Source organism: Cynoglossus semilaevis, chromosome 1 (assembly GCF_000523025.1).
Source record: "Cynoglossus semilaevis isolate Cse_v1.0 chromosome 1, Cse_v1.0, whole genome shotgun sequence".
NCBI lineage: Eukaryota > Metazoa > Chordata > Actinopteri > Pleuronectiformes > Cynoglossidae > Cynoglossus > Cynoglossus semilaevis.
Genome location: NC_024307.1, coordinates 16,005,835 through 16,018,655, shown reverse-complemented (window position 1 = coordinate 16,018,655; position 12,821 = coordinate 16,005,835). Strand labels below are relative to the sequence as shown.

General features: G+C 39.9%; 1 protein-coding gene and 1 long non-coding RNA gene across 2 annotated transcripts; both read right to left on the bottom strand.

Annotated features, from left to right (window-relative positions):
• Nucleotides 1-24: 24 nt before the first annotated feature.
• Nucleotides 25-2,059, bottom strand: LOC112487132 (uncharacterized). Its single transcript, XR_003049932.1, has 3 exons — nt 1,582-2,059; nt 1,451-1,479; nt 25-205 (listed from the first exon to the last, which is right to left on the bottom strand). It is a non-coding gene; the product is annotated as an uncharacterized LOC112487132 (long non-coding RNA).
• A 799-nt stretch (nt 2,060-2,858) lies between these two features.
• On the bottom strand, nt 2,859-12,792 carry ezra (ezrin a). The gene is made up of 13 exons (XM_008313860.3): nt 12,552-12,792; nt 10,211-10,294; nt 9,482-9,577; nt 8,778-9,052; nt 7,974-8,057; nt 7,375-7,521; nt 7,131-7,227; nt 6,776-6,939; nt 6,524-6,654; nt 5,694-5,854; nt 4,831-4,923; nt 4,190-4,441; nt 2,859-3,509 (listed from the first exon to the last, which is right to left on the bottom strand). Exons 1-13 carry the CDS (start codon nt 12,561-12,563, stop codon nt 3,345-3,347), a joined length of 1,761 nt encoding a protein of 586 aa, XP_008312082.1. The 5' UTR covers nt 12,564-12,792; the 3' UTR covers nt 2,859-3,344.
• Between the last annotated feature and the right edge of the window lie 29 nt (nt 12,793-12,821).

Genomic DNA, 12,821 nt, shown 5'->3' with positions numbered 1-12,821 from the left:
CAGCCTGCCTCCTCCTCCTCCTCCTCCTCCTGTTCTTCTCCTCCTCCTCCTCCTCCTCCACCTCCTCCTGACTGACTGAGTGACTGAGTCCAGATCTGAGAGCAGGACTTTGGAGCTGGAGCTCTGCTCTCTCCTCAGCACCACCCCCTCATCACAGTTGGGTTGCTACTGTATTTGGACTGTTTGTCACCGGAGTATATTTAGACTGGGAAAAGAAAAAAAAGAACACACACACATATGAACATGCACATGAAGAGGGTAATCCCACAGATTGTCAGGAGCCCGGAGTAAATACTACAGAGGAGCAGTCGTCCTACACACAGTGGCGGTCAACAACAAGTTCTTTTTCTTTTTTTCTTTGCCCACATGCAATAATTTATTTTTGATACTCATAAATAGGAAAGGAGTCAAGGAACTACAAAGGATTAAAGTCAGGGTGGAAATAAAGAGGTTTCAGACAGACCAGACCTCCTTATATGATTTAGTCAGAGTCGACCTTTGAGGTTAAAAACAAAGAGATCAGCCTTTGGTATTGAACAGAGACGTTAACAGCACTGATCGTTACACAGAGATAAACAACTATTAACTTTTCTGTAGCTACAGATTGAACTGAAAGCAACATTGTTTACAGGCTTAAAGTGTGTCACTATCAACAGTGAACATGGCACAGGAGCTGCTGTCATCAGTTACTGCTGTCATCAGTTACTGCTGTCATCAGTGGTCAACAGGAAAACCTTTGGTGAACTGTTTCAACAACACAGGAATGAGATACATTTGGACACAAAAAAAGTTCAATCTTCAGTTCATCTGACGTCAACATGGCTGATCAACCTGGGACCGTGGCACAGGTTTGGCTGTAAAAAATTATGGTTTTCTTAAATGTAAAAATTTGGCAAAAAAAATATCACTGCAAAAAAAAAAAAAAAAAAAACATTAGCAAGAAAAGGTGCTAATTGTTAGCTTACTTCAAAGCCAGTGACAGAGGAGACACAGAATTATATCTATTTTATTGTAATTGCTCCTGTGACGATCCACTGGTCAATCACCATCTCTTTATTGGGACGTCCTGATTTGGATGATGTTACGTAAACAGCATTCACTTTTTAATTGTTACAAAATCACAAAACTCTGACACAAATTATTAAAGTAAGGAAAGTGTGTCAGAGCAGTGTTCCTAGTTAAAGAATTAATTGTATTGACTGAAGGATTGATTGTGGATTCAGGGAGGTGTTGGAACAACAGGAACAAATAGGACGGTTGAGAACACGTCTATATATATATATAAAGAGAGAGAGAGAGAGAGAGAGCTCTGAGACTATGTAGGCTGACCATTCCTTTTGTCATGTGACAGGAAAAAGCCATCTCCTGTGACTTGATCCAAAGAATTTGGTTTTACTGTCTCACGGGAGTCCAACACAGTAGAAATGATCATTTTATGGTGCAAACGTACCGTCATTTGTTCCGTCTCCTCGTTGTTCCCTGGGGTGAAGACAAACAGATGGTTTGCTCCTGACCTTCTTGGTTCAGCCTCCGAGCGACTCAGGTAGATAACAGCAGGTAACTTTAACAAACACAACTCACCGTGCGATTGGTGTGTTCACTGCCAGATGAAATATTTACCCTGTGGCTCTTCAAACACACAAACACCACCGGGTTCACAAGTTGTCTAGCAACCTGCTGACATCCATCCCCACAGTCAGCAAACATCTGACAGCTACATCCGTGTCACAAAAACCAACATGGAGAAACCCAGTCGTGACTTCATGCTGATGAACTGCCACCGTCTTCTCCTCCTCCTCCTTCTCCTCCTGGTCCTCCTCCCTGTTTGCTGCATTAACACCTGATCACAGACCAGCTGTGTCCAAAGTCTGGATCAGGGCCCAATCAGGACAATCATTGTCCACCTGGGTCTCTGCAGATTTTTCACCTTAGGAAGGAAAGTGTGTATAATTTTCAGAACAATTCATCAAAATATTGAACCATTTTTTTAGCTAAACTTAAAACTTTGTATATAGATATTTTTGGGCTTATATTTTGGTTAAATTTTTTAATGTACACTTTACTAAATAATTAGCTCTAAGTTTCTAACATCTTTTTAATGTACACTTTACTCAATAATTAGCTCTAAGTTTCTAACATCTAACTTTTTTACCTGTTTTTTATATTTCACCTTTAGCATGTTGCTAAAGATCAAGCCTTTAGCAATTTGCTAAAGGTACAGCATCTCAACTTATGTTTTCCTTTTTTTTTTTTGGCTTTTAGAAAAGGCAGGTTGTATCATTTCCAGCACAATTCATCCCAGTGTGTATTTATCTTTTGGCTAACCTAAAAAAAACACACATTCGTAGCTGGTTTGGAGCTACCTTTTTAGCTAGTAGCTCAACTTATGTTTTAGTTCCAAATTAGAAAATAGTTCAAAATTTCTATAACTTAGACCTGTTTAATTTTCCCTGAGCTAATTCTTATCGCTAAGCTAAGCTTGCTAAGGCTAAGCTTTCCCTTGGCTGCCTTATTGTCATTGTTATAATTTTAGGTCTCACCTTTAGCAATTTGGCTAAATTGCTGACATTTGATTATTGTCAGTTTGATTTTGTTAGTCTGCTGTTGGACAACAGTTTTATCACTGTTTCATAAAATGTATAGATTATTGTAACTTAAAACGCTCAGTAATTGTACTTTTAGAGGGTTTGCGTTTATTCGTGTGACTGTTCACAACGCTAACATAAACGTTATTATATTTGCGTCACGGTCCTTGTGTAGATTTAGCTGAATGAGCCAGAGACTCATTTTATTATGTCTTATAAAATATTTAATTTTATAAGACGAAATGAAATGAACAGGATGTGACACCACTTACTATTCCAACTGTAAGAATATATTTTATTGATATTTGGACACATATCAAAACTGGAGTAAATGACACAGCAGGTGAACTTATAACATGTTAAATTATTAAATGTTAAAAGTGGTTAAAGAAGAATTTGTTTTTAGGGCATCTGACATGTCAGTGTTTAACTCCGTCCATTATTTTTTAAACATTAATCCAAAGAAATTTTTTTGCAGAAATAATTATTAGCAGTAGTTCTAAAGCTGGATATCTAGTAAATAAAATTACATTTGATCAGCTGTTAGAAGCACTAGGGCAGTACGCAATACTTCAAGCTTTATACAATTGTTTCCGTCTGATTTCTATACAGTATTTTCCATTAGCCTCATGCTTTCATCAGCTGGGGTTCAGCGTCGTACAGCTGGAAAAAACATTTTATCACATTTTAAATTAAAACAGTGGAGAAATGTGGATGAATGAGGTAAAGTGAGCGAGATCTCCGAGGCTGCGAAGAATTCTACAACGCTTCAAACTCATCGATCCTCTGCTTGGTGTTGCCCTGACGGATCTGACGCAGGGTCTTGTACTTGTCACGTCTGGCTCGCTTGTTCTCGCTGTGGATCAGGTCGTTCTTGGTCGCCTTGTTTTCATCGTGGGACTTGGCCAAATCTGACCTCAAGGCCTGAGGAGGAAACAGGAGTTTTCAAGCAATTACTCAGTACAGGAGTAACAGTGGTGGGTTGGGGTTAGATTCCCAGTTTGCTACATCTGTATCTATACAGACTGTAGACATTCAAAGCAAAAATGTTTCATATATATAATTATTATATAACATAATATTCTACATAAAAAATTCTAATAAATAAAGTCATTTGGCCTCAAACTGCTGGTCTAACTGCAGATCTGGTTGTTGCCTTTCAGTACCGTGGTCATGTCCTCTAGTACGCGGATACCCATAGTGTGGTGTGGCGCCCCCCTGAGGTCATGAGCTGCTACTATGATGTGTGAAAAATGTGATGGCAGTTTGGATGGTCTCGTCTGACTTTAGACTTAAACCTAAACCATTCCTCTTGGAGAACACTTATGTTGTGGTTTAGGCAGACACAGGTGATCAGCTGTTCTCTGGCTGTCGTATACTGTTGGGAGTTTATCGGGGGAACTCACCTGATTGACCTGAGTTGATCTGTACGTATACTGTTGGGAGTTTATCATCAAAAATCCCTTTGTTCTTCCTATGAAATGTTGCCATTTCCACTGCTGTGTGTTTTGAACCAGCTATACTAAAACATGTTGTTGTTGTTGTTGTTGTTGTTGTTGTTACTGTAGGCTAAACGCCTGCAATGGTTGTTCCTTTAAAATTACCATGAGCTGTTTTTGCAGCCGTTCGTTCTTCTCAGCCTCCGTGAGTCTGTACTCCTCATTGCGATGATCGTTGATGCCCTGTGTCTGCAGCTCTGCGCTGTAGGTGCTGTTATCCTCGCTGTGCTCGTGGTCGCTCTCGCTGTCTGAGGAGGAGCTGGAGGAGGCGTGAGCATTAGGAGTGGAGGAGGTGTTGGTCCTCACCAGGTGCAGCTCCTCCTTGGTCTTCAGGAGACTCTCCTCCACTTCTACTGCCTGGTGTTTGACCAGGACAGTGAGTGTTGATGAAGAGAAGAGAAGAAGAAGAAGAAGAGAGTTTGAATTTACAGCTAATACTAAACGCCCCCTGGTGGTATTGAAGAAGAGAGTTTGAATTTACATCTAATACTAAACGCCCCCTGGTGGTATTGCTGTTTTTCTCTACTTTGTAGATTGTGGATGTAAAGTAAAAAAATGTAACTGTTTCTGAAATAATTATTTGTGCACCACTTTTGACTTACAGATCACAACCAAACCACCAAAGGGAAAGTACCGCACGTTATTTCTTAATTTTTACGAAGCCAAAAATAAATCTTTTTAGACTTCAAAAATATTTCTTTTAGCAGAAACTCTTGAGTTCGTGGCTTCTTCTGTCAACATCTCACCTTGCTGTGCCAAATCTCAGCCTCCGTCTCTTTGACTCTCTTGTCCTCCTCCAGCTGAGCGATCTGGGCACTGTATTCTGCCAACTCTGCAGCCTGAGGACAGGAGAAAGATGGTGATTTGTCAACAGATTTTGAAAATGAAATGAATGTGAATGTATTATTTTCAGTATGTGTAACTGGAAGCTCCCAGAGGAACTTCTACTTTGGTTTAGTTTTTACTTGCATCTCAATGCTAGTCCATGTACGCACTCTGCTGCTCAGCACTACTATAAGACTGCACCCTCTTTTCAACTGTATACTTTGTTGTTTACTGCTGTGTGTAGCTTCAATAACATGCGTTAACATACTATGTAATTAAAAGATGTGTTTGTTTTTACTAATGTACATATTTGTATATGTTATGGCATCAAATCAAAGGGCCTGGTGAAAACACAAGAAAACACCACTAATAATAAGTAATTAAATCAAAGAACTCTTCTCCCAGGAAATACAGCAGTCAACACAACATTATTATTGACAGAAGTTAGAGCCAAGTTCTGATTGGTGTACTTGTGTTTTTCCTCCCAGTTAACTCAGTGAAAAAAAATGTTTTTCTTCCTTTTTTTGGTCACTTCAACATTTGTTATCATTTTACCTTTCTCTAACAAAATGATTCAAAACGTGAGATTTGTTACAGCTGAAGTCTCACAGTGAGAACGTCTTCCAGTTCCTTTTCTCAGGCAGCGCCCTCCATAATCATGGAAAGGCAGGAATTACAGTCACTTAAAGTGTGTTTGTCCTGGATGTGGAAGCTTTGTTTGTTTGTTATGACTGTTTTTTTTTTGTTGTTGTTGTTCTCATGTGGAGGATTTAAGGACACTCACCAGCTGCTCCTGGCTCTTGATCTGGTTCTCAGCCTGCCTGGCCAGCTCCTCTTTGGCGATGATGGCCTCCATCCTCTCAGCCTCCAGCCGGGCTGCCTCCTGCTCCACCTTCCTCCTCTCGTCCTCCAGCTTTATGGCCCGGTCCAGCTGCTCCTTGAGCTCTGCACCAAGAAAGTCAGTCAAACTGAAGGATATTGTGTTCAGTCTTATACAGTAACAGTGAGAACTGATGGATTTATACATTGACTGTCACTCCTGGACTTTTTGACTGTTGGATTTGTTTCCGTCTCTTGTCCCAATTATGTAATCGATTGATGGCATTTCAAGAGCAAAAACTTCTTGTAACAAAACAAAACACTATTAACCCAAATGTATCATAAAAGACTCTCTGTACACAGTACATCCAGTGATTTAATAAAATATTTATTTGACCTCTATTTCCTGCTCGGTTCATCTTCTATTCTATAGTTCATTTTTATTAAGTATTCTTTTTAATAAAATGACTTTTCCCCACAGGGATGAATAAAGTTAAAGTAAAAGGAGTTTTAATAAAATTACTTTTTAGGGATGAATAAAGTTAAAGTAAAAGGAATAAAAGTGTTTAAACTATAATAATATTTGAATAATATTTGTGTGTGTGACTGATGTGACCAATGTGTACTTAACATAATCAGCTCCGGTGATACAGTAAATACAGGATTGTTTGGCCAAACTATCACAGACTAAACAGCAGAGGGCAGTAAAGTCACATTACACGCACTTAATAATAATCTCTGACCCAACAAACAAATCTGAGCTCTGTGAAGAGAAGCTGTTTTAGTTGGTCTCACCTCTCTCTGTTCTCTTGGTGGTCTCCTCGTACTCATACAGCCGGGCCATCAGCTCCACCTTCTCTCTCTCCATCTGCTCCTTCTCTCTCTCGATGGCCTCCCTCTTTAACCTCTCACTCTCCAGCCGATCCCTGAGGAAGACGCCCACCGTTTGGTTGTTTCGTTGTAAAATGTATTACTTTTATAAATACAAATACGTATTTTATTTAGTTTTAATCTCAACCTATGTGACCCCTGTGACCTTTGCCCCACCTCTCCATCTTCTTCTGCAGCCTTTCGTCTTTGGCCTGAGCCTTCATCTGCTGCACCTCAATGCTGTCGGGTTTGCGGCGGCGCATGTACAGATCGTGGTTGCCCATGCACAGCTGCAGGATGCGTTTGTTGACTCGCAGACGTGGAGCGTAGAAAATAAAATCCTTCAAAAGGGCAAAAAGGTAAAAGAGTTTGGATTTAACAGAAACGTTTTTTTGTTCATCTTTTACTTTTTTCCTGCAAAGGTGCATCATAATAAAAACCGAATCAGAGATCAGTTTCACATAAATTCCACACAAACACACACATATTGTGCTTTTTATTTGAATGAATCAGATTCCTCTGAAATACTCACTGGAGCTTTCTTGTCTATGGGCTTGATGACAAATTTCTTATCACTGAAGGAAATGTTTCTGATTTCACTCCAAGGGAAGCCAATCTTTGGATTCAGCCTAGAAGAAAAGAATCAAACAGTATACAAACTGGAACTGTAATAGTTGCTGACAGTAGTAGGGGTTTGACTGTTGGAGTGTTGACCTCCAGTCACATCTCGGGGTCATCCGGTCACTGAGTGGACAAAGATGAACTCAACCACTCACTTGTCATCTGTCTCATAGATGTTGAGTCCCAGAGCGTCCACTCCAAGCCACAGGTCGGTGTTCTTTTTGTTCTTGATCTCAAAGTAGTTGACCCCGTACATCTCCAGGTCCTGGGCGATCTTCAGATACTCAAGCATGGCCTCCTCCCTGTTCAACAAACACACAGACCTCAGAGTGGCTCGTTTCCTTGTACATGTTCTGCACCGCCTTGATGTACTTTTTGACCACTCACGTTTTGTTAAGGCCTTAGTTTATCTGTTGTGTTTAGACAAAACCTGGCTAATTTTATTGTATGTTTTCAGCTGGTTCTGATTCTGTCTCTGTAAACCGCTCCACTAGTATTGCCACCTTGAACATCTTGAACCTTTATCTCCCTAACCTGCTCTTTTTTTCTACGTTTACCTCACTGACAAAAGTACTTTTCTTTTGTAATCTATGGACTCCTTCTTACATTTATTTAATTAATTATATCTTTGCCTCAAATACGTGATAATAACAGAACGCTCATTCATTGGATGATCCTGATTTTTATGTCAGAACGATAAGACAGACAGCAGGATAAAATGAACAGATCAAAGTGTTGATCAGCTGTGACTCACTTAAGCATGGAGCGATGTTCCTCGTGCCAGCCTTGGATTCTGTCCTCCCATTGGTCCTTGGACAGACTGTGTTGTTCCAGTACTCTGAGGAGAAAGACATGACATCAGCAACCCACACCACAGGAAACTGTCAACAGCTCAATCAGACACTGGGCTGTTAGCCTCTGCTCAGGTGAAACTAGCAACAGCACATGTGTTAATATTATTAACATGTGCTATTATTATGTTAATATAATAGTATGTTTGTGTTAATATGGGACTCATTCCAGGTCTGGGTGAACTGCTGCTCCAGACAATAAGACGGTATAAATGCAGGTTGAAAAGTCCATAGTCCATGGTCTTTATATGGTCATTTATTTTCCAGGTCACCAAATACCATTTGACAAATAAATGAATGATAAATGATGCACCAATGTAGCAACATTTTTCAAATGATTTAATGGTTTTACAAAATTAATGAATACTAAGAAAACACACATTTACATGAACGCAGACACTAGCGCTGCCTCGAAGCATTTCTGTTCCATTTTCAGATATAGAAACAGATAAAGAGTATATACTGTACCTTCATGATGTACTACATTACTACTTTTAGTAGTAAGGTACTTTTTTTTATTTTTAATATCTATTACTTGCATCTTTCGCTCATTCTAAACCACTCAATAATGTGTCACATTGGGTTTTTTTACACTTTACTCCTGTTTATTTTTCAGTGTCGAATATGTTGAATAATCTGTGAATCTATGAAGCGACACAGGGTTACGTTTATTCCCTGTTCTCTACAACAAAAGCGTTCCGTCTCACCTCCGTGGCAGCAGGCTGTCATTGATCAGGTAACCCTTGTTGTGGTTGGTTTTGTTGTAATCTCCATACTTGGCCTGGACAGCGTAGGAGGCCAGCAGGACGGCAGACTCTGGAGGACAGTAGACTTCATCGGTTAGGATGTCCTCCTTCACCTGCAGGAAGAAGAGCCTCCTGGTGATGTCCTGGATCAGCTCCTCCATCACCTCCTCAGGGTAGAACTTGGCCCTGAGTTTGAACTGCAGAGGAACCTCCTTCTTCACATCCTGGCCCATGACCTGAACCCAGGAGAGTGGAAACATTAGGAGGTGATAAGAGGAGGGACGAGCAACAGCACCTCGCCACAGGGCAGAGGGCAGATAACGCAGGAGTCAGTTGTGATAGGAGACACAAATGACTCCTTCTTTTTTGTTCTTGGAATATTCTAGAATATGATGTTTTTTCAGGCTAAAAAAAACTGGTGCTGGTCTATATTTATTTATTAACTATTCACGTGGATTTCTTTTGTAAATATTACTGAGAGATGAAATAATATATCATCAGATTGGACTGAATTATAATCCCATTAGATTAGATTAGACTTTATGGATCCTACCATATAGCAACAGAGGGTGTGAAGGGTTGGTGACACATACACAGCGTAAACAAAGAAACAGGTTCCATTTTTATTTTTTTAATGAACTTTCTTGAAGAAGGACTGAACCCACCTTCTTTTCATAGTTGAGCCACGTGATGAGACCCTTGGTGTCCACAAACTGCAGCCCAAAGTACCAAGTCTCACGGAGACCGATGGTTCTGGCAACCTTCAACGCAGAGAGAGAAAAAGGAAACAGAGAAGACATATTAAAGGCATAAAAAATGAGATTTTTTTCTCCTTTGCCATAAAGTACGCTCAGCATCTGTGAACATTGTCTAAATGTTGACACTGGTGGACAAATTCATTTTAATTTAAATATTTTCTTTAATTGTTCCAGAGCAGAGAAACTGCACTGATCTGTAAATGTATTTCCTTTGTTCTCCAGGATTAGCCGACTGTAGGAGTCACAGGGTTTAAAATAAAGTTCAGGGGCAATAGCTGTGAACATGATGATGTGGGTGGGGCAACATTAACAGCCCTATCTGGAACACTGTAGTCAACAGGATATATATATTTATATTTACATATATTTACCTGTTCCACAGAATACTGCACATATACATATATATATATACATATATATATATGTATATGTGCAGTATTCTGTGGAACAGGTAAATATATGTAGGCATCTTCAGTGCATTATCAGTAAGTGACGTCTACATTATGATGGGAAATAGTAACAGTAAAGTCATATACAACTGAGTCATATATTATTGCCTAGCAACATAGGACGGTATGTATAAACATTTACTGTGTGTGTGTGTGTGTGTGTGTGTGTGTGTGTGTGTGTAAAGACCTGGTCAAAGAGCTGCTTCCCTGTGGTGGCTGGGTGGAAGGAGAACTCCAGCTCCGCGTCCATGGTGGTGACGCGAACATTGACCTGCAACAGAAACACAGGTCCTTCAGTCATGTGACCACAGAGTCTGGCTTCACCAAAGCATTTCTATTGATACAGATCGTGACAGGCATCACACCAGGATTTTTTGGATGGGCCACCTGATTTATTTGGACCAAAACATTATACAAAAGTTTGAAGAAATTATACATCTTGAGAAACATTTTGTCTTGAATTCTTTTTACACGTCAGTTCATTGTATGGCGTTTCTGCAAAGGGTTTTCTATGTGTTATTGTTCCCAACATGAGAACAAAAATAATGTTTGAAGGATGTTTTTGGTACTTTTGTTTCATTTTAGAGAGAGAGTTTTCTTCAAACAATTCTTGGTGGTGTGTTTAGACATACTATTATTTTTAAGGTGTGGTGAATTGTTACATATCTTTACGTCGTAACATCAAATGAACGGCCCACCCATAAATGAGTCATTGATCAAAGCTCATTCTATTAACAGAACATATCAAAATTGGCTGCACCTGTCATTTAATAAACATATTAAATCTTTTTTTTCTGTATTAAAAAAACATGTTGAAGAGTTGAATGGAATAATTCAGGATTGTTGAAGAGTTGAATGGAATAATTCAGTTATTTGTCAGTGTGAAGCTGTGGAGTGGAATGTTCATAAGCCATAATTGCTCTCTATCTCATTAGACTTTGGACTGTCCTCGGTGAAGGTTGCTCCTATGCTGATTACATTTTTCTTTTGTATGAGTCACATTCAGACTTCACACCACTCTCTCCTGCACTCAACCTCTCCCATCAGGAGACAGAGTCACCAGACGTCCATACATCCCTCCACTTCTCTTCCTACACCAGACGACGTCTCGTTCTCCACACGGTGTTCCCCTGTGACCCTGGTGTGATGTGCAGTCGTAGCAGTTACACAATCGTTTTTATAGTACTGCTCTGTAGCACACCCCGGCTGTCATAAAGATAAACTTGACGAAACTTGGGTAACAAAAACTGAAGCCTAACATTTATTGATCCTCCTCTTTCTTCACCTCCTTCTCCTTCTCCCTCGACCTCCCCCTCCTGTTCCCCTGCTGCAGAGGTTTAACTGACTACTTACAAATGTATCACATTTATTTGTTTGTATGTTACTTTTTTTAAAAACCAATTTTCAGATGATCTAATTTGATCTAATTATGTTAAAGTTTAAGTTTAATGAACTCCAAAGCCAAACCTTCTCCCATGAGGTCGTTCCTCCCGGTGGCTTTTCTTATTACTTTACCAACAGTTTAACGGTTACGTCTATAGACGTAGCTCTCACCGAGGAAACTCAAGGGATTTTAACAAGGAAATGTACAAGTTAATATGAATAAATAAAAGAAAATAGTCAGCTATTTCTAGCCCTTAGCTATCGTCCTAGCTTGTATGTAGCTGTGTTGCTTTCAGCTAATAGATGTTTCAGGGCTTATTTTACACCTATCTTTATTTTTACATTTTTTTCCAACTAGCTTGAAAGAATAGCAAAGTAGCTAGCTAGTGTTCAGTGTTTGGTCAACTTATGACCTGAACTACAAATATGAGCTATGCTTTGGCTATTGTATCAATTTAAGCTAACATAAATCTTATCTATCGTTTAGCCAGCATCTTAACTAGCTTTTACATATTATACCTTTATTTTGGCTATTGGGATTTTAGCTATTTCTAGGCTTCTTTTTGCTCTGTTCTTGCTGAGACTTACTTTGTCATTGACATTTTAGCATTTTTGGCTATTTTAGCTAACGTGTTGTTTATATTTTAACAATTTTTTTAGTCCTTTTAGCAAATAGGTAGCTTCAGCGAATGTATTTAAGCAGTTTTTGAGTATTCCACTACATGACACGCTCACAGGAGGAGCGGCAGTTGGTCATTATGTAAACAACACTTCATTTTTACCATTTGTTCAAGTGTGATCGAAGTTAAACAACTGGATTTCTCTGAGAAGGCCGTGACCACAGAGTCCGGCTGTAGCTATGAAACAGCACTTCTTCTCTCAGGAATGTGTGGAGGCCTGGGTCAAACTCTACCTCGGGTTAATGAGTAAATACCAAGACGGATATGTGGCTCCCAGAACCAGCTCACAAGAGGAAGAATATAAGATAAACAATAGAAAATAAAAACCAACGGAATGAGCACAAAATAAAGAAAGCGTAGATTTTGTCTTTGTGTGTTGTTTTGTGAAGCCACTGCCTCCCTTTGAATCTCAGAGATATTACAGCCTCTCATCATGGTGTCACTGAATGTGTCTGGACTTCTTACCGTTTTGGGCATCTTGGCTGTGTGGGTGGAGGAGTTCCAGCAGAAGACGGTGTGTCCGAGGCTGTCGGAGGCTGCAGTGGTCGACAACCAGCAGGACTTCCAGCTGATAAAGAAGGCCGCTACACTCCTGCAGGCAAACTCAAGGGCAGGGCTTGTGTCCTTTGAACTCCCTCGGTGTAACGTGGGAGGTTTCTACTCAGCAATATCACAGAAAGGTGACTGCATAGCCTCCTGCGTGTAGGCGACTGCAGCGGCCCGGGCAGGACGCTC